General features: G+C 36.8%; 1 protein-coding gene and 1 non-coding gene across 4 annotated transcripts in view; both read left to right on the top strand.

The window, feature by feature from the left end:
- NBN (nibrin) overlaps window positions 1-22,674 on the top strand; it is a 65,272-nt gene that overhangs the window by 553 nt on the left and 42,045 nt on the right. For all 3 annotated transcript variants that reach the window (XM_006157552.3, XM_006157551.3, XM_014591238.2), the window contains exons 2-7: window positions 2,410-2,543; window positions 4,859-5,007; window positions 5,482-5,641; window positions 8,719-8,822; window positions 16,839-16,956; window positions 17,562-17,755. In XM_006157552.3, coding sequence (XP_006157614.1) covers window positions 2,410-2,543; window positions 4,859-5,007; window positions 5,482-5,641; window positions 8,719-8,822; window positions 16,839-16,956; window positions 17,562-17,755 — 859 coding nt within the window. The remainder of the gene's footprint in view (window positions 1-2,409; window positions 2,544-4,858; window positions 5,008-5,481; window positions 5,642-8,718; window positions 8,823-16,838; window positions 16,957-17,561; window positions 17,756-22,674) is intronic.
- LOC114009515 (U1 spliceosomal RNA) lies at window positions 10,201-10,363 on the top strand. Its single transcript, XR_003550920.1, has one exon. It is a non-coding gene; the product is annotated as a U1 spliceosomal RNA (small nuclear RNA).

Below are 22,674 nucleotides of genomic sequence, written 5' to 3'. Positions count from 1 at the left end.
AGGAATGCACAATTTCAGTTTTGTTTCAGGCTCTCACTCCAGAATGTTACCAGAACTGAAAAAGATGTTCTTTTCTGTATCTCCAGCAATAAAAAGAAATGATTTATTATGTGTTAATTGGTTGCTTTTCTTTGTAATCGTGTGTTGTTAAGGATAAACAGGTATTTCGGTGGCAAGTCATGCCCTCTGGAAGTTTACATTATGATTGGAAAGAAGGACAGCAGTCTGACAGCTTTTTCCTGTTTTCCAAAATCCTTTCCAGAGGACCTGGAGAGAGTCATGCCCACAAACATTAACAGACTGTTTTGGTAACAGGATTCTTCCTACATCCTGCCCCTGGCATATTATGTTTGCGATATATATTAAGCCTCTTTATCTCTGTTAAAGTACTTTGTTTTCTGATCTCAGCAACCTTTCCTTGGTTCCAATCACCAATCACCGAGCTAAAAACTGTAAAACCTACCTATAACCTACAAGCCCTGGCTTCCACATGTCTACACCTTTTTGGGCCAGACCAATGAGAAACTCTTAGCTAAATTCCTAACTCTGTCTCTTGATCTCAAAATCAAATAAAAGGAACCTGTATACCTGATCACCCCGAGAATGGCATGTTTTGCCTCCTGTCCAAGTGTAGGTCTTTCATATTCTGCCTAAAAATAAACCACACTAATTATTATTTTTTACAGAGTTGGTTATTTCTGTTGCATGAAGAGGGCCAAGCTGGGAACCAGCAGTTAGCGTAATGGCTATGTCGCTGGACTCCCACGTAGTCGACCACGGTTGGTGTCCCGGACCCGGTGGCTTAAAACTCAACGCCGGGCGCGTGTGCGTTTGTGCCCAAGATCCCGAGAGGAGAATGGAGGAGAAGGGATCGCCGCGTGACCATCCCCCCTGGGGGGTCTCCCTTTCTATCTCTCGTTCTCTCTGGCAAGTGCATGTGCCCTATCGCAAAAGTCTCTCAAAAAAAAAAAAAAAAAAAAAAAAAAAAAAAGAGGGCCAAACTAAATAAAGACTTTAAAGACAAGGACTATAAAAACTATGAAGTCCACAATCCTGTGGACTTAAAGTAGTGCTAAGGTAGAAATTTTGTATTGATGGACAAGATTCAGTTGGTTTCAAGAAATAGTAGCCTGAGGCTGGATCTCAGGGTTCCTGTAGGGCCCCAGCAGAAGGAATATGCCTAATGGCAGTGACTGGCATGATTAACCTGTGGGAGTTCAAGAAATCTTTTCAGAATCTAATGAAAGCTAGAGACCCATTCCCCAAAATGCAGGTAAACAGAGAAATTGCTTTCCTTGAAACTAAATTAAAAATCTCCAATTAACCAGTTATAATCCAAATTGCTTAGAATGGAGTTCAAGGCCTTTTCTGGGCTGCTTCCTCCTAGTGTAGTTTATCTACCTTAACCACCACTCTGGTAGTTTAATCCCATACACTCAGACCAAACTCTGCAAGTTTGCAACCTGCTTGTTACAACACCAATTTCTAATTTACAGTTTTTTGACAACTGGTTTGAAATACTGCCTTTAACATAAAAATAAGATTCCTAAAAATGTACACGTGAATCTAGTTTACACTTTATTATTGCATTGATTTGGGCTGTTTATTCCTGTTTCAGTACTGTTTAATTACTATAGATTTCTAGCATATTTTGCTATTTGGTAGGGCATATTTCTATAATATTAGTATTTTCCTTGACTTTTTTTGCAATATATTTTTTTCAATGAATTTTTTTAATTTGTTAATCAGGGTCCAACACAGTATTGTGATTTTTGTTTGGTAATATATTAAATTTAAAAGTTATTAGCTAGATTTAGCCATTCCACAATGTGTATCATATACTTTAAAACATCATGTTTTACATAGTAAGTATATTGTGTTAATCTTTGACTTTTAAAAAAATGTAGTGCTATTACTGTGGCCTAGTGGGTAAGAAAGCTGGATCTCACATGGCTGACCGTGGCTTGAAAACTGGCTGCTTGAAAGGCACATGAGGGTCATGCTTGTGTGTACATACAGGTGCCAAACATGCCAAAGGGATGGAGAAAGGATTGTGGTGTGACCAGGCCACATTGGTGGGGTGCTTTCTGTCTCTCTCTCTCTCTGTCTAGCATGTCAGCCTCTGGCAATTCTTATAATAACTCACAGTTTGGGGAGCATTAACTCCTTTCAGTATTGCTTTTCTTTTAGAAAAATGGTGTTCCATCTTTTTAGATAATCTTTTTCATCCTCAGTGAGGGTTTACTAGAAAACACCTAAGGTTGATGGACATTTAAATAGCAAAATAAAAATGTTTTATTTAAATCATTGTCATACCTAAATTATATATATATATATATATACACACACATGCATGTATGTAGATATACATGTGTGTGCTTTATCAGTTTACTCTTTTTTTCCTCTCAGGAGAACCACACAGACTGTTGACTGGTGTTGAGTACACTGTTGGCAGGAAAAACTGTGCCATTCTGATTGAGGATGATAACTCAATAAGTCGAAATCACGCTGTGTTAACTGCTGACTTTTCTGTGACCAACCTGGTATGTTATTAATTTTTTTTAACTTACTTGGAGTAAGGGGGTTGGAATCACAGACGATTATCTTGATGCTTACGAGAGAGAATGAAGGAAAATTTTCCATTTCAGGAGGTTGTTTAGAACATTAGCAAAACTGAATACTTATATTTGGCCCATGGTACCAGTGGTATTTGTTTACTTTGAGATTTGAGGTTTCTGTTTCACTATTTTAGTCCTTATTGTAGTGATTTAGAAATGCAAAGAAAGGTAGGACATGTTCACATTTATTTACTTAGTATTTATGGAGTGCTTACTTTACTGTATGTCTGTCACTGTCAGGTATGGAAGTAGAGCTGATCAGACCTTCATGATTCCACTCCTAAAGAGTTTATGTAGCTGTGTGGACATAGGCATTTCCCTGTAGCATAAGTTCTCTGTTTCAGTATGGCAGATGGTGAAACAGATAACTGTTGCTTAGACTCCAATACTCTTGAATGTCTTAGAGTTTTGTGTTATTTATTTTTGTTTTAATCACAACCATGGGTGATAGAGTGATTAAAAATATATGTAAATAGCTGTGCTCAAGATAATGCTGGCGTTAATAAGAAAGAAGAGCTGTTGTTTTGAGTAAAGACTCAAAATAAATATATTCAAATTTGGGTTTGTTCACTGATATAGGCTTTTTCCTCTATCCTTTTTTTTTTTTTTAAATAGAGATTTTTGCTATAGGGCATATGTGCTTGCCAGAGAGACACAGAAATACAAAGTGAGAAATCACCCCTTGAGGGGGATGGCCATACTGTAATCCCTTCTCCTTCGTTCTCCTCTCAGGATTTTGGACATGCACACATACACACCTGGTATGTTGTAAGCTGCCAGGTCAGGGACTTTAACTGTGGTTGACTAGGAGTCCAGTGTTATAACCATTATACCATCTCCTGGTCCCTTTGTTTGTTTTTTTATTTTTATTTTATTTTATTTTATTTTTTTTGCCGTAGGATGTGTGTGCTTGCCAGAAAGAGACAGAGACAGAGAGAGAAAGTGAGAAATCACTTCCCAGGGAGATGGCCATGCCATAGTCCCTTCTCCATTCTCCTCTCGAGATTTTGGGCATGCACACACATGTGCCTGGCATGATTTTCAAGTTGCCAGGTCCAGGACTCATACCAAGGATTCAGCCTGTGGGATCCAGCTTTTGAACCACCATACCACCTGCTGGCCCCTTGTCTATTCTTTTAGGTACAGAAAAACATTACTATTGAAATTCCTACCAAAAAAGTGAAATTGTTACTATAGATTAGAAATTCTTGCATTTTTCTTATTGGACCAGTTTTATTTTTTTTTAAACTTTTGATTGGGATAAAATTAATATAGCAGTAAATTCACCATTTTAATTATTGTAAATTGTACAGTAAGGTGGCGTTCATACATTCAAAATGTGCCATGTGCTACCATCACCATGGACTAGTTTTTGTTGTTGTTGTTTTTCCCATTTGTCAGAGATCCTGTGTGCTTGCTGGATACAGAAAGAGAGAGAGGAGAGGAAGCACACCCTCTGGGGGATGGCCACAGTACAGTCCCTTCTCCTCCATTTGTCCCTTTTTTCGGGATTTTGGGCAACATATGCCCCATGTGTTTCCCAAACCACTGGGTCCAAAGCTTCAACTACATCCACAGCTAATTTAACAACCATGCCACCAGTTCACCCTCCATGGACCAGTTTTTACGGTGTGATTTTGATTAACTTAAAAAAAATTAAGACTGAAACTGCCATGTTATATGTGAAATAGATTGTAGCAAAGCAAAACATTGTCTAATGTGTGAGATTGAAGGGAAAAAAAATCTGAAAATAAAATCTAGGGCCAGTCCTGAGGCCTACTGGTTAAGAATCCCACATAGCCAACTGTGCAATTGTAATTTTGACCCCAGTGGCTCAAAAAACATCCCATGTGTGTGCCCCAAATCATGACAGAATTGAAAAATGGAGGAGAAGGAATTGTGGTATGACCATGCCCCATTGTGGGAGTGCTTTCTCCTTCTCTGTGGCTCTCTTTCACAAGTGCATGTGTCCTCTGCCAATTTAAGGGGAAAAAAAAAATAGAAGAAAATGTACGTTTTAAGAGGGGTAGTCCTAGAATTATAAGGGGAAATATTAATTGCTAGTTGGTTGATCATCATCTGAAGGCAACCAAAATAATAACAGCTGTCTTGTGTTGGGACATTAGGTACATGTGTATTGCTTATTCAAAAAGTTATCAATGTTTTCTTTTAAAAGTTTTATCCCGGGTATTGTATGTATTGAGTGGTAAAAATCTTTAAATTATTTGTTGGTTTTATAGAGTCAGACGTATGAAATCCCTGTATTGACAATAAAAGATAATTCTAAGTATGGTACCTTTGTTAATGAGGAAAAAATACAGAATGGCCTTTCCCAAACGTTGAAGACAGGAGATAGAGTTACGTTTGGAGTGTTTGAAAGTAAATTCAGGTAAGAAGTTTTTAAATTGATGGTAGAATAGACAGCCTTATTTACCACCAAATAAATTCTAAAGGAAAAGTAAATTTATGGATCATGAATTGTAAGCAACATCATTTAGCTCCTATTTAGTGTGATAGCAATCTTTGGGCTACATGTGGTTAATGCGTTTTGTCCCGTTTAGATGGCTCTGAGAGTCTGAGTGAGCCCTGAGAGTCTTGATGGGAACTACATTTGTTTGGTTCTTCATAAGTGAAAGTGTGATGTTAGCTTTGGTGGTGGTGTTTTTTTTGGTTTTTTTTTTTTTTTTTCCCCATTGCGATTCAAGACCTAAGTGATCATTTCATAGGTTAGAATGTTTAGTAATGTGTGAAAATTAAAATTAAGTAACAGCATGTGATGTGAGCATCAAGTTTTAAAATACTGTAAATTGCTGCCCCTGTAACTATGATCATATAACTTTATGTAACTTATTCTCATTTACAGAGTAGAGTATGAGCCTTTGGTTGCATGTTCTTCTTGTTTAGATGCCTCTGGGAAAACTACTTTAAGTCAAGCTGTATTGCAACTTGGAGGACTTACTGTGAACAACTGGACAGAAGAATGTACTCACCTTGTCATGCTCTCAGTTAAAGTTACCATCAAAGTAGGTTGATTGCCTTGTATTAAAATAAATTCTGTGAACTGAAGCTTACTCACCCACTGTGTGTAGACCTTAAATGTCATTTGCTTGAAGCTTGTCCAAACTGTTAATTCTGGATTTACGTATGCCCATCCCATGCCTTTATACACCGTTTAGGCTCAGGTGGCTTTTCAGATAAACTGTTTATTATCTGAGACAAGCCAAAGCACATAAAATTAGATTTCATATTTGGATTTAGCATTTTAAAACATGATTTATATTATCTGTTCATTAAGAAGTTTATTGCAGTACATAGTTGGTGTTTTCAGTCTAAAAGCAGAGTGCCTCGAGATGAATGGCCAGTCTTCGGCATTCACAACTCATGTCTCTTCTATGAAGTTGTTTTCCTCTAGTGTCGGACGCTGCTTCATGACTTTATGCTTTTTTACTTAGTGTTGATTTGACCTAAGGTCCTAATCACAAGGACTTTTAAGTTCCTGTGGTTTGATTTTACCTTAATGTATCTTTACAACCTGGAGATATGTAGATATGTACATACCTTTAGGAGGTACTGACTTTTCATTAAAACAGGATTTATTTTGATATATGCATCTTTATCAGATTTGGTTATATCAAGAGCTAATTGAAGAATGACATGGGGAAGTGATTCATCGTCTTTTAAATAGGTCTCCTATAGATATGTGAGATTGTTTTAGGTTAATATCTGTAGTGAAAAAATAACAAATATTTATATTCATTTAGTAGAGAATAGAGAATCTATTAATATTTGATATAGTTAAATTAGAATATGTATGTTGTCGCCACAGAGGTATCAGAAAAGCTTGCTTTTCAGATTGAACCTCAAGTTAAACTTAGACCTTATTAAGGAATTTTTTCATCTTTACAAGTTTATGAAATTGGTTTCCTAAATTTATAGTACTAACTTATGCCTGCAAAACTATACATAGTACATTCATAAATCAGAATGTTCATTTATTATTGTATGGTATGGGTACATCTTTATGATGACTGGCATATTTATTTATTTATTTTTTAAGAGGTTTTTGCCATAGGGTGCGTGCGCTCACCAGACAGACAGAGAGAGACATAGAGACAGAAAGCGAGAAATCACCCCCCAGGGGGCATGGCCACGCCGCAATCCCTTCTTCTTCATGCTCCTTTCAGGATCTTGGGTACGCACGCACACGCGCCCGGCGTGAGTTGTAAGCCACCAGGTCTGGGTCACGAACCGCAGTCGACTACGTGGGAGTCCAGCGACATAGTCATTACGCTAACTGCTGGTCCCGATGACTGGCATGTTTAAATGTGGGTTCTGCCAGAGTTGCCTTTAAGACATTAAGGCACTTAAGAAATATCATAGGTAATCATACACTTGCTTGGAGTGTGTAGAGTAAAATCAAAGGCAGATTTTCTTACTGCATTTAGATTTAGACTCTAGTCCAGTGACCGGGATACTAGTGACTGCTTTGTGGATCTGTTCATTAGAGATACCCATAGTGTTTGCAGAACAGTTCTTTTTTACTATTTCTGATCATTGTCAAAAAAGAAAATGATCATTTTATATATATTTCTGGAGGGTTAATTTTATAAGCTTGCTTATGTTTTTAAAATCTTCTAATGTTCAAACCAAAAGCTCATTCAGTTCAACTTTCATTTTCTGAATAGCCAAGTGAGACATTGCAGCAATTCTAAATTGGCCCCACATTGTACATGTTAGAATTTGCTGCATCTGTGTTGAATTGTGCACTAGTGTTTCAAGGTGAGGTTAATTTTTCATTCATGTGAAATAACCAGGTTGCTCTCTTTCAGATTCCACTCTGGAGAGACAACCTAAATCCTCTTACTTCTATGTAGGGAATATGTTTCTGCTACTAAAAGCATAAAATCGAGTTGGATTATTGCCTAGAATTATGCAGAATCTTCCTTATTTTTATTGTCACAGTATTGGTTTCTAATCTTCCTCAGCTTTTGTACTGTCTCTTATTTGAGGCTTATTGCTTACTTCATGTGTTAGTTGAACTTTGTTTTTTCCTCCCTATCTGTATGTACTTATTCTGAGCCTTTCCCCAGCTCCAGCTACTTATTCCTTTATTTACTTTCTTGAGACTTTATTCCATAGTTATAATCTTTTTAAAAGACAGCTAGGTTGAGAAGGCCTCTCTCAGTTTCTCTCTTAATATTTTCTTCTCTGCAGTGAATATGTTAAATATCCTCAATTCTCAGATATTTTCAACATTTTAATGTTCCTAAAATTAGAATGCATGTTGTATTTTGTTATGTATATTGTTTAATTGGGAGAGAGCATTTGTACTTGCCAGAGAGAGATGGAGAGACAGAGAATGGAGGGGGATTACCCCTACTATGGGGTATGGTTATACTGCAGTCCCTTCTCCTTAATTTTACCATCCTGTCAGGATTCAAGGCATTCACACACATGTGCCCAGCCTGTTTTTCAAGGCTCCAGCTCTGGGCTTTGAATTGTAGTAAACCATGTGGGGTCCTGCTACCTTAACTATTAGTGCAGCTAGTGCTTATGTTATATTTTATGTTAGATTGTTCCATTCTTAAAAAAAGCAGTCTTAAATTAATACTATAGTCAGTGGTTTCTTTTAATCAAGTGACTTGTGATCAAATACTGACTTCTATTATATATATTACATATTCTTTATAAACCTAAATAAATTAAAGGAAAAGTAGTACAGAAATAGCCTTTTTGGGGATCAGCAGTTGGTGTAATAGCCATGTCGCTGGACTCCCATGTAGTCGACGGGTGTTCAAGTCCCGGACCCAGTGGATTAAACTCACGCCGGGCGCGTGTGTATGCGTGCCCAAGATCTCAAGAGGAGAATGGAGGAGAAGGGATTGCAGCATGGCCATGCCCCCTGGGGGCTGATTTCTCACTTTCTGTCTCTCTGTCTCTCTCTGTCTTTCTGGCGAGCACATGCGCCGTATAGCAAAAATCTCTCCAAAAAAAAGAAAAGAAAAGAAATAGCATTTTTGTTATTTTATAACTTGAAGCTTTTCTTTAGAAACAGCTAACCTATGGGCATATATATTTACTTATGTTTTCTTCATTTTAGACAATATGTGCACTCATTTGTGGATGTCCAATTGTGAAACCAGAATATTTTACCGAATTTGTCAAAGCAGTTCAGTCCAAGAAAGAGCCTCCAAAAATGGAAAGGTATATTACATATTTCCAGTATCACATCATAGGATATTACATGCAATATATATGATAGCTCTGTTTGTTTTTTTTTTTAAGAATTATTTATTGGGACCAGCAGTTAGCATAATGGCTATGTCGCTGGACTCCCATGTAGTTGACCGTGGTTCAAGTTCTGGACCTGGCGGCTTAAACTCACGCCGGGCGTATGTGCGTGTGTGCCCAAGATCCCGAGAGGAGAATGGAGGAGAAGGGATTACGGCGTGGCCATCCCCCCGGGGGGTGATTTCTCGCTTACTGTCTCTCTGTCTCTCTCTGTCTTTCTGGCAAGCGCATGCGCCCTATAGCAAAACCCTCTCAAAAAAAATTATTTATTTCATTTTATTTATTCATTCATTTATTTTAATTTGACAAGAGTCAGAGACAGAGACAGAGAAAGTGTGAAAGCAATCCAGGACTCGTATCATGGTTGGCCATGTGGGAGTGTCCAGCACCTTAACCACCACATCACCTGCTGGTCCTGATAGCCTGATTTTTATTTAGGTTAATTAACTCTTTAATAACTTTGAGACGTAATAGTTGCTATGTTATATATATTTTTGCTGATGGAAGTTTTTTGGGTGGTATGTAAAGGAAGGATTCCCTGAATTCTTAGATGGTGGTTTATGTCTGTGAAATGTTAAATATGGAAAAAAAAATAATGAAAGACAGTACGTGGCACTTGAGGTATGATCAGAAGAGCACATGTGTATGTGCCAGGCATCCTACAAGAGGTTCCTGTGGAGTTGTGGAATGCACCAGCCCTCTTCAAGAATCACAATATTAGTAGCACTATGGGCTTGAGTATGGAGCTTATTTTTTTCTTAGCTTCAGTTAATTTATTTCAAAACGAGACTAATACCTGTCAGCTGAGTTATTTTAAGTTTTAGTATATATTACGTCTCAGTACATCTCTGATATCATAATAAATGCTTGTTAAATGTTTTTCATTGCTAATTGCAACAATAGCAACAATAGCTGGAAAGATATATAATACTTTGTTATTTTGTTTTGTTTTGTGCTGTGCCAAATATGTGAACCATCAGACTAGAAGACAGTCTGTATTCATGTTAGTAATGCTTTGAAGTAATAGAAATCATGATCAGGAAGAGAAAGGTTTGTTTTGTTTTGTATTTTACGATTTTATGGTTAAAGTGCCAGGAGTTGTGAAATGGTGGAGTTTTTGGTCAATTTAGTAGCACAAGACCTTGCTTGCTTAAAATATGTCAGTAGATTATAATCCATATGCATGATGGGTTTGACTGTTATTTCATGGCATAATAGATTGATTGACAAGCTCATTTGTCTCTGCGGAACAATTTTGAATATCTAAGAAGGTTTTAAAAATTAAAATGTTAAACTTACCTGGCAGGAGATAACATGATCACGAAGGTGATTTTCCCAGGGCAAGGCTCATCCATTGCCTCTGGATGTGTCCTGTGTCCCTGTGATTCCACCAAATGCAGGAAACTTGGCTGTACAATCTGTGCTCTGGGGGACTATGTTACCACTTTCCTCTGTAGTAAAAAAAAGAAAAAAAAAAGTAATGTAAGTTAAGCATCATATTACTACTTTTAAGCAATTCCTATGTGCTATAAACGGTCTTGCTGAATGCAAAGATTTTTTAGCAACTGTTTATACATAGTAATAGTTGCTACTTTTTTTGAGAGAGATTTTTTTCTATAGGGTGTGTTCACTTGATGGAAAGACAGAGAGAGACAGAGAGATAGAAAGTTAAATCATCCCTCAGGAAATGGCCATGCCGTGATCCATTCTCCTCAGGATTTTAGGCATGCACGCACGCACACGTGCCCGGCCGTGAGTTTTCAAGTCTCTGGGTTTGGAACTCCAACCATGGTCGACTAGTGGGAGTTCAGTGAGGTCATCATTATCCCATAGTCGTTTGCTTTTAATAGTAACAAAATTCGACTCTTTTTTGTTTATAATTTTCATCTGGGAGGTTACTTGTATTTTTGTAGTCTGGGTAACAAACAGTATTTTTGAGGACCAGCAGATGGCATAATGGTTACGTAGCTGGACTCCGACCTGGCCAACCACATTTCAAGTCCCAGACTTGGCACCTTGAAACTCATGGCGTGAGTTAAATGAAGTTAAATAAAAATTAATTCTTAAAAAAAAAAACTCTCAAAAATTTTTAATAAAAAATAAATAAAAGGAGTGCTAATTTTGGTAGTTTGTGTTCTAATATTGGAAGTCCATTAAAATATTCTATGTCTAAATGTAAGGAAATTATCCCTTAGAAAAGAGGGGGAGTTGCCTTTTGTCTCACAGTTACATTATCTCAAAAAGGGATTATTTGGGGAAACATTGTTGGAAAGGGAGTCCTTCCTGGGTCACTTACATTCATATCCAACTTGCTGTGTGTGCTGAGAATGCAGGGTCCAGACTGGACTCTACATAGGCCATTTCTCAGGATCGTTGGCAGTCCGGAAGCTTAAGGAAGGCTTAAGCAGGCTTGCCTTTAGCTGAATGCCAACCAAGTTCAGTGTTCCCCTTTCCTGTAATACAAAGCAGTTTAAGTCTTCCATGTCTTCCCTAAGACCTGCACTGTGACTTGCTTTGTCTAAGATCAGGAATCTGTGTCTTCTGTCTGCATTCATGAAACAGAAACAGGTTATTAGTTTGTAGTTAATTTTCAGACCCAGCAGACAGTCTCAGTAAATGAAAGTTCATGGAGGTCATCTTACATAATCAGTTAAAATCCAAGGCAAAGGAATTTAACATATACTAGTAATTTTTTCCTGGAGATAGAACCACACATTAGCAAGTGTAGGTGTCAGTGTAATCTAGTCTTATACACATGCCAAAAAAAAAAGTATTAAGTTGCTCTAGAAATCATGAACATATGATTACAGAACTAATGAAATAAGCATCTGTCCAGACTTTGGACAAAGAATATTTGTGGGTTGGAATATGGATTCCAGGCCCAGAATGGCTTCAGAAAAATTCTCTATTTCAAAAAAGTTGGGGGCAGAAATGAAGATAATGTACTATGGGTTAGATGAAATTTATTGGAGATCATGCAGAGAATTTAGAAAAAAGCCATAAAATGTGAATGGGGAAAAATTAGTATTTCTAAATTAATATAATATTTTAGAATGTGATTAGTAACATGTAGCAGTTACTACAAAGAAAACATAATTATTTTATTTGTAGTTCTTAAAGTCTCTATGTAAGCATAACAAAAAACATTTTGCTTTTTCACGACAGAAATCAGAGGGGCGAGATTACAATGTAGCAGGCAGTAAAACACGATGGCCCATGAGGCCGACCCACATTGGGTAGTTAGTTTTAGGTTGCATCTAGAAACCTCCCCAGTACACTGGGCACTTGCATGCCCATGATCTGGAGCCCGATGAGGGAGAGGGTAGATCACAGCATCAAGACCCTGTTGGGGGTGCTGTCAATATTGGAAGTCCATTAAAATATTCTATGTCTAAATGTAAGGAAATTATCCCTTAGAAAAGAGGGGGAGTTGCCTTTTGTCTCACAGTTACATTATCTCAAAAAGGGATTATTTGGGGAAACATTGTTGGAAAGGGAGTCCTTCCTGGGTCACTTACATTCATATCCAACTTGCTGTGTGTGCTGAGAATGCAGGGTCCAGACTGGACTCTACATAGGCCATTTCTCAGGATCGTTGGCAGTCCGGAAGCTTAAGGAAGGCTTAAGCAGGCTTGCCTTTAGCTGAATGCCAACCAAGTTCAGTGTTCCCCTTTCCTGTAATACAAAGCAGTTTAAGTCTTCCATGTCTTCCCTAAGACCTGCACTGTGACTTGCTTTGTCTAAGATCAGGAATCTGTGTCTTCTGTCTGCATTCATGAAACAGAAACAGGTTATTAGTTTGTAGTTAATTTTCAGACCCAGCAGACAGTCTCAGTAAATGAAAGTTCATGGAGGTCATCTTACATAATCAGTTAAAATCCAAGGCAAAGGAATTTAACATATACTAGTAATTTTTTCCTGGAGATAGAACCACACATTAGCAAGTGTAGGTGTCAGTGTAATCTAGTCTTATACACATGCCAAAAAAAAAAGTATTAAGTTGCTCTAGAAATCATGAACATATGATTACAGAACTAATGAAATAAGCATCTGTCCAGACTTTGGACAAAGAATATTTGTGGGTTGGAATATGGATTCCAGGCCCAGAATGGCTTCAGAAAAATTCTCTATTTCAAAAAAGTTGGGGGCAGAAATGAAGATAATGTACTATGGGTTAGATGAAATTTATTGGAGATCATGCAGAGAATTTAGAAAAAAGCCATAAAATGTGAATGGGGAAAAATTAGTATTTCTAAATTAATATAATATTTTAGAATGTGATTAGTAACATGTAGCAGTTACTACAAAGAAAACATAATTATTTTATTTGTAGTTCTTAAAGTCTCTATGTAAGCATAACAAAAAACATTTTGCTTTTTCACGACAGAAATCAGAGGGGCGAGATTACAATGTAGCAGGCAGTAAAACACGATGGCCCATGAGGCCGACCCACATTGGGTAGTTAGTTTTAGGTTGCATCTAGAAACCTCCCCAGTACACTGGGCACTTGCATGCCCATGATCTGGAGCCCGATGAGGGAGAGGGTAGATCACAGCATCAAGACCCTGTTGGGGGTGCTGTCTCTTTCTCACTCATAGAAGAAATAAATAAATTAAAGTTAAAAAAGAAAAAGAAATTGGAGATCACTTTATATTTGTTGTAGGCTTGTATTTAGGTAGTATCTCTAACCTAAGTCTCTGCAATTTTTTTACTCTCTTGTTTTCCAGTTTTCTTACTAGCTATCAAATCACTAGAGTGTCAGAAATACCTTAGAACTTCTAGAATTCAGTGCTTCAAAATACTAGTATGTAGTGGTCTCTGCATGTTTATCACTAGTCTATCTTATTTTCATCATTACAGGGTTGAGAGGAAGGGGCTTGTCCGGGTTTATGAAGTTCCAGAAGATAGTCTGCTTTTCATCACTTGTTCATTAGCAATTATGTCTCATATATCTTATATGTATGTATGTGTGTGTATATCTAGTATACTTACATAATTATCAATTATAAATCATTATTATATAAGCATACTAGATAAACACACACACACGTACATAAATAAAGCCAAAAATCTAGTCTAAACATTGGAGGCACAGCTGAAATTTGATTAGACTTTTGATAATGCAATGATAATATTTTTGTTCAAGATTGGTCTCATTAGGGTGATGTGGTGGTTAAGGTGCTGGATTCCCACATGGTTGATCGTGGTTTCAGTCCTGGAAATGGTGTCTTGCTTTGACATTTTCCCTCTCTCTCTCTTTCCCTTTCTCTCTCTGGTGAGCACATATGACCTATGGCAACTTCTTTTTAGAATTATTTTTTATTTAACTTTATTTATTTATTTGTTTTAATTTGACCAGAGAGAGACAGAGTGAGACACACAGAAAGAGAAAGAAAGCAAGCCTCCAGGTCCAAGACTTGAACCACTGTTGCCATGTGGGAATCCAGAACCCTTAACCACCATGACTATGATAAATTTTAAAATAAAAATAATAATAATAATAACTAAAATTGAATAAATAATTCCTTTAAAAAAAGATTGGTTTTACTGAGTGTCAAAGCTGAAATTTACAATGTTATCAAATGGAAAGCAAACCTAGAATTTTAATACCCAAATCTGTTTTGAGAGAATTGAGAAATGTTTATACATTTTACTTTTAAGTTACTAGGTAAAATTTTTATTTATATCAGTTTATTTTATTACCAAATATCTGTTGAATGTCTATTATGAACTAGGCAGGGTAGACCTGATGATATAATGATGATCCAAAAGGGTTATAATTTTGCCCTTACGGCCCTTAGCAAAAGAACCAAACGTTAAAGTTCCACACAAATAAGGTTAGCACTCTGGTAGTGCCTTTAGGGAGAGCTGAGGGTCTATTATACTCTGCATAGAATACTAACTGAGAGTGTAACACTCAGATTTCATTGAGCTAAACTATAATTAGCCATTCTCTGGGTATAGTAAACTATATAGATAATTCAGAAGTGATTACCTTTCAGTGTCCTTGGAAAGCAATAAGCATCTCACATCTGCTCAGTCATACGTATGTGTTAATGCTTTACCTAACTGCTTTTGTCGGTGACTGGCTCCGTGATATGTTATATGACTATATAGCCTGATTTGTAAATTAGTTGTAAGTGAAGTGTGAGCTGACTTTTATACTCAAAGAAATCTAAGGAGAATTTTTATTAAAAAGGATTTGAAGAGAGAGTAAAAATTTTTTAATGTATAATTTACTTTTTTTTTTTCCCCAGAGGATAGTTCTTCAGTCTTTAAAGTCCTTACATGGGCTTTGGTGGAGAGCGAGGGGCAATACCCGCAGGTCAAAATTGGGGTTGGGGCGTTCATCCTTCTGAGGCGTTCATCCTTCATTAGCTGTGTTCCTGACTACCTTGCCTTGAATGACACAACTCACACAGTAATGTAGCTTCACATACAGTTTGGCGAGCACATAGACAGCAAAGACGCTTGCTTTGGAGATGTCCCTGATGTCTATGACCTCTACTGTGTTTCCGATGACGAACTTCTTAATAGCCTTGTCCTTGGGCACGCATCCGGGGCAGTTAGTGCTGAAAATAGGCTACACATGGCTGTGGCCCTTTATGGCACAGCCATTGTTCCTTCTTTTCTTCATCACCTTGGAAATAAGGCCCCCAGAGATAGTAAAAATTTATCTTATCTGTGTATTAGAATGTCTACTAATTTTCCAGTTATTTTATTGTAGATTTAATCTTAAATTAAAATAGATATTTAAAGTCAATTATCTAGAAAAACTAGAGCAAACACAGTAGCATACATTCTCCTGCCAACTAAGTCTTCCCTTGCCTGCAGATAACCCATTCATTTGAGATTTCAGGTTCCAGAAATTGTTACTTCAGAATAGACTCAAAGAGCATTTAATCCATTATAGTGGATTAAAATATGTGCATTTGCGTTTTCAATCAGTTATCATTTAAAAAAAATTAATATAATCAATCAGTCACGATTCAGCTTTACTTCAGGAAATTTATATTGCCAGGGAGAAATTTGGCAGGTAGGGGGATGTAAGGAGATTAGTGCTGAAAGGCTGAGTGGTGACTCTTAAAGACTGTATTAGTTTTTTGCCACATTGGATGTTACTCTTTACACATAGTTAACTCTTGATTGATTGTTCAGTAACTGATTGCCCAGGTGGTGAACACTCTCTTTGCTACATTGTTCCCTTATCACCCTGATGGGTTAGTAATTTTTTAGGGAGAGAACCTGAAAGGCGGATCAGTTAAGAACAACAATAGGAAAAGATATACAAAGTTGAAACTGTGGACTGAAGAGGAATTTGAGAATAATCTGTTACTCTCTATTTTCATTTCCCTTGTTTCCATGGACAGTTAAGATGTTTGTATTTATTATTAAAGAGCTAAGAAGTTGTTTTCTTTTATTTCATGTGGGAAACTTTATTTAAACTGACAATATAAGGTAAACTTTAACATTTCCTGAACTTCTCCAGAGAGATCTATAACAAAACATCTATAATTGGAATATGAACATTATTAACACATATTAGATCCTAAGTAAACATAATATGCTAATAGAATTCCATCTTTATGAATGGTGTCTCTCAACTTTTATAATTCACATAACTTGTTTGATTCTTATATGTTTAATAGGTACCTTGTTATGATTGCCTACCTTGGATTATTTGAAAAAATAGAAGCCAGTTCTGCTATTCTGTGTGGTACCTGTTTCCCTATTTTCAGAAAAAGCGTGCAGATGTTTTTGTCAATTTGTCCCAGTTAAAACTTGTAACTTCGTTTAAAAAGAAAAAAGAAACTAATGGTATTCTGGAAATTGAGAATTTTCAGTGTCAGATAATCATTCTATTCAAAAACTTTAATAGTAAATGTGAAGGCTAGTATATAATTAGAATATGCTTTATTACTTTTACAGTTTTTACCCACCTATTGATGAACCAGCTATTGGAAATAAAAGTATTGATCTGTCAGGACGACAAGAAAGAAAGCAAATTTTCAAAGGGAAAACATTTGTATTTTTAAATACCAAACAGGTAATGTTATAAGCTACATTTTCATAAGGATAACATTACAGATATTACAAACTATTTATACATTTTTTGTCTCAGTAGCTATTAATGCACTTTATTTGGGAATTTTGTGTAGAAGTACAAAGTCAAATAAAATACTACTCAAGCACCTTACTCTGCCTAGTGATCATGTATATTAGTACAGTATTTCTAACTATCTGTTAACTGATCTGTTAATTTAAGTTTATATAGGTTCATAAGTGGGGAGGACAGAAAACTCCTAAGTCCTAACTTGTTCAGTTAGTATCTGTTGAGTGTCTTCTGTGAAGTGGGATTTTCAAGAGTTTATATTGCAGTGGAAAAATCCTATCGTGAGCCTATGTTTAGAGTATTGTGTATAAGTGTCTTGAGGAATTACAGACAATGTAATGATTCCAGGACTGTGAAATACCAAAACTGGGTTTTCTCAGCATAGAAGCTCAAATTACCCATTCAAGGAATCAAGTAAAACCAATTCTATTTTAATTCTACTTCTATTGTAATGTCCAGATCAAATTCTTACATATTGTTCTCAGGAAATTAATTGTGGCTATTCCATTACTTTTTCAAATGTTTCTTTTCATTTTTAGCATAAGAAATTAAGTTCAGCAATTGTTTTTGGAGGTGGAGAAACTAGGTTGATAACAGAAGAAAATGAAGAAGAAGATAGTTTCCTTTCAGCTCCTGGAACTTGTGTTGTTGATGTAGGAATAACACATTCACAGATCTTGATTCCTGACTCTCAGAAACAATGGATTCATTCCATCATGGATATGCTCCAAAGGTGCAGAATTATTAGTTTTTTAAAAATGCAAATAGGAGATATTATACACAGGTTTTTTTGTTGCACCTCACTCATTTGTACCTACCTAAAAGGTACAAGAATTATACAAATTATGTCATATACTTGAAAATTGATTGTGACTTGGTATGCTAGAAATAGAATATGTTTATTCATGTTAGTGTTATCAGAGTAGTTTTTGCCCTTTCTTAAAAAAATAGTATCTTATTTGAATTTGTATGCTTTACCTTCCCCCCCCCTCCCCAGTTTTGCCAGAGAGTGTGTGTGCTCTCCAGAGAGAGACAGAGAGGGGAAATGAGAAAGCACCTTGTATGGGGATGATCATGCTGCAGTCTCTTCCATTCTCGTCCATTTTTTCTTTCAGGATTTTGGGCACACGTGAACATGCATCCAGTGTGTTCTTTCAAGCTGTGGGATCTGGACTCTATTCACCTAGTACAAAGTAGTTGGGGCCTAAAGTACTTATGTGCCTATATGTCCATAGCCATCTCTCTATGAAACATTTCTTGGAAGATTTATTTTTCCTGTCCTAGGAGTCCTTCTGACCATGGGAAATGCTTTTTCTTTTCCTCCATGGGTTTCCTAAATTAAAAAGTAGAGTTTTAGTCATCTGCCCCGTAAATATTTTACTTAGGAGGATGTTTTAACTGCCATGAAAAATGAATATATCTGTATAACAAAAATACATCTACAATAAAAATGTGATTTATTATATTTTACACACCAGGAGTATAATGGTAAACAAGATAGCCATGCTATCTTGAGGATAAGATAGATAAAGGTAGATAAACACATCACTACACATGTGCATAAAGGAACAGAGTAACAGGGCAGGGGAATATTATACTAAGTAAAAACAACCTCTCGGGCAACAGTTTACCTATGACCAGTTTGTCAAAGAGCCACAGAATTTGTCAGACAGGAAAACAGTAATAATACATATCATTAATAATAGTAGTAACCCTGTATAGCAGGTCCTGTTTTAAGACTTACATATGTAGGGACCAGCAGTTAGCGTAATGGTTATGTTGCTGAACTCCCATGTAGTCTACCATGGTTCGAGTCCCGGACCCAGTGGCTTAAACTCATGCCGGGCACGTGTGCGTGCGTGCCCAAGATCCCGAGAGGAGAATGGAGGAGAAGGGATTGTGTCATGGCCATCCCCCGGGGGGGGGGGGATTTCTCGCTTTCTGTCTGTCTGTGTCTTACTGGCGAGCGTATATGCCCTATAGCAAAAAAAAAAAGACATATGTAAAAACATCTCATCTCTCCTCTGTGTATTGTCTACTATTGTTTTACACGTATAGATGAGGAAACTGGCAAAAGAGAGTTTGACAAGAACATAGGTAGTGAGCAGGGTAGCCAAGATGTGAACGCAGGTAGTCTGATTCTGGAGTCAAGGCTCTTGCTGCCTTTCAACCTATACAGACACTTTGGCATGAGGAAGTAGCTGGAGGTCAGGGTTGCTCATACACTGGTTCCTTGATCATGGAGTTATCTGTAATTTTAGTTTTATACTTTGGGCCTTGTTACAATTATATTTGGAAGGAGGGCAATTTTATAGTTTAAAAGTGGCTGTCACTTAAAATAACACCTGGCCACTTAGTCCAAGCTGTTGTAGCCATTGAAGGTGCAATTATATGAAGCAAACTGGCCAGTTACGTTAGCCATTGACTGAACTTCAGACAACAGGGTAGTATTACAGTTGCTTAGTGCCATGACCATATTGCTTAGATGTAAGAACTAGATATAAGTTGTAGGTTAAGATTAAATATTGGGTGCCAAATGGTGCTATGGTTGTTCAGGCAGCTGGATTCCACATACCAACTGCGTAATTCAAGTCCCAATCCAGAAGCTTGGAAAACACACTAGGCACATGTGCGTGCATGCCCAGAATCCCGAGAGGAGAATGGAGCAGAAGGGATTGTGCATGGTCACTGGGAGGTATTTTCCCACATTTCCTCTTTCTCTCTGTCTCTCTCCAGTGAGTGTATGTGCCTTGTTAAGAAAATAAATAAATAAAGCAAGATTAAACATCTTCTAAAAATAATTAGACATCTAGGAGCAGGCCAGCCCATGGCATAATGGTTAGAGCAGCTGGATCCCAGATGGCCAACTATACTGGTCCAGCCCCAGATGTGGTGGCTTGAACAACATGACAGGAATATGGGTACAGCCAAAAATCTAAGGGGGAGGATGGAAGAGAAGGGATTGTGGCATAGCCATCTCCCCTGGGGGTTGCTTTCTTACTTTTCCCCCCTCTCTCCATCTTCAACAAGCACATGTACCCTGTAGCATATAATAAGAAAAAGAAAAGGAAAAAAGAAGTAAGCTAGGGGAACAATTTAAGCCTGATTATTGGTTATGCTATGCTAGTTTTCAGTATCTTAGGTTAAATTAGGGAACTCTTCCCGTTAATTACTTTCTCTTTATCATCTCGTCCTCGTTTCCTTTGTCTCATCTGTTCTCCAGCCTTGCACAAAATTGGATTAATCATGGTCCTTGATTCTTGGACACACTCCATCATTGAACTAGATATACATTTATGTTGTTCACCAGTATTTAAATAAGTTTTTTGCTAGAGGGCATGTGCTCTTGCCAGTGAAAGAGAGAAAGCACCCACCCCATGGGGCATACTCATGCTACAGTCCATTTCCTCAGTTTCTCATCCCATCAGGGTTTGGCTATATATGCACTCACACTTGGTGTATTTTTTTAAGCCATCAGGGCCAAGAGTAAGACCACAGTTGGCCCTGTGGGATCCAGTTTCCATTGTATAGTGCTTAACTGCTGTGTACAGGACCAGGCCTAAGTAGTTATTTTTAATAATGCAGTGAATGTCTAGGAATCTACCCCCAGAGTATCAGCTAGATCCTTGAAAATAGCCTACAGCTATTTATGGAACCCAGTCTCCTACGTAGTATATCATCTTGAATCCCATGCTCAATATTTACTTCTTTAAATACAGAGTTCTATTGCTTTTTCATGTGTTCCTAATGTGTGTGTTTCTTTTAGTTGTATTTAACTTTATAATATAGTCATTATGCTACATGTAAATTTCAGGGATTTTTCTTCCTTAATATATTATAATGCTGACATGAATTCATACATTTTGTTACACGTTGCTGTAAGTTTTTTGTTTTATTTTATTTTTATTTTGGGCAAGCACTCTGTAGCAAACAATAAAAATACACATGCCCGATGTGATTTTTAAGCTGCCAGATCTAGGACTCAGACCATAGTCAGCCATGTGGGAATCAAGCACCTTAACCACTACACCATCTACTGTCCCCATGTTTGTTTTGAAGGTAGAATAAATTTCATTGTGTGAATATACAGTTCATTCATTCACTCCTCATTAGAAAATACCTTGTTTTGAGATTTTTGTTATAAGCACTGCGTGAATGGTCCACTATACAAGGTAGAATTCAATTACTTTTCCATTGGCACTCCTATCCACAGTATATAATTTATCCTGTGGTATATAATAGATCAAGTAGATGCACATCATCTTCAACACTATTCTCAGATGTTTTGGTATCTGTCAGTTGAATGGATATGTATAATCATATCTTATTGTGATTTTAATTTATATTTCCCCAATCACCAATGATACTTAATATTTCTTCAAACATTTATTAGACATTTGTTTTTCCTCTTTTATGAAATACTTGGTTCATGTCTGTTGCCCAGATTCTAATTGAAATCATTGTGCTCTTTTTAAAAAAATGTATTCAGTTCATTCTCGTTTGTATCTGTATTCGTGTGCACTGAATGATGTAAATATGCCTCACTTGCATGTCCATCACCATAGTCAGCAGAACAATTGCTTCACCACAAGGGTGTCTCCTGTTGTCCTTTTATTTACACACCTTTACCCTCCCTCCTTTCCTCTCTTCCTGTCATTAAACCCTGACCAGCACTAATTTGTTCCCTGATTATAAAAGTTTGTCTTTTAAAAAGATATTGTGGGGCCAGCAGGTGGCATGGTGGTTAAGATGCTGGATCCCACATAGCTAACTCCATGGTTCTTGTCCTGGACCTAGTAGATTGGAAATTATATTGCATGCATGTGTGTGCTTGCCCAAAATCCTGAGTGAAAAATAGAGGAGAAGGAGTTTGTGGTGTGGCTACCCCTACTGTTCCCCCAGCAGGTGATTTCTCACTTTCCCTCTTTCTCTGTATCTCTCTGGAGAGTGCACACATCCTATGGCAAAAATCTAAAAACACATCCTATGGCAAAAACCTTAAAAAAAAAATAAAAAAAAAAAAGTGACATAAATGGAATAATGTAACATATGACTATTTGAGATTGACTTTTGTTACTCAGCTTAATTCCTCAGAGATTCACCCAAATGTTTTATATACACGTATGTATCTATGTATATGTGTGTGTGTGTGTCTGTTGTCCTTTATGCGGATAAATAATATTCCATACTAGGAATATTGTGTGTGTGTGTGTGTGTGTCTGTTGTCTGTTATGTGGATAAATAATATTCCATACTAGGAATACACCACAGTTTGTTGAGTTAGTCACCAATTGAGTTTATTTGCAATTTTTACAGTTTTTTTTTTGTTATAAATGAAACTGCTCTGAATATTCATGTACAGGTTTCTGTAGAAGCATAATTTTTATTTTTCTGAGATAAATACCCAGGAGTAGAATTTCTGGGCCATACAGTAATTATGTACTTGATATACTTGTCTTTTATTTGTAAGAGTTTTTTTGTATTCTTGATAATATATATAATTTTTTTAATTTTCAGATCAATTTAGCATTTTACATAAAGTCTGCATCATAATGTATAAAATATTTTTTTTTTCTTTTTGTTTTTTGGAGAGGTTTTTGCTACAGGGCTTGTGCACTTGCCAGAAAGACAGAGACAGAAAATGAGAAATCA

Source organism: Tupaia chinensis, unplaced genomic scaffold (assembly GCF_000334495.1).
Source record: "Tupaia chinensis unplaced genomic scaffold, TupChi_1.0 Scaffold000547_1, whole genome shotgun sequence".
In the NCBI taxonomy this organism is placed as follows: domain Eukaryota; kingdom Metazoa; phylum Chordata; class Mammalia; order Scandentia; family Tupaiidae; genus Tupaia; species Tupaia belangeri.
Note: the sequence above shows the minus strand (reverse complement) of the source record. Positions and strands in the feature narration are given on the sequence as shown.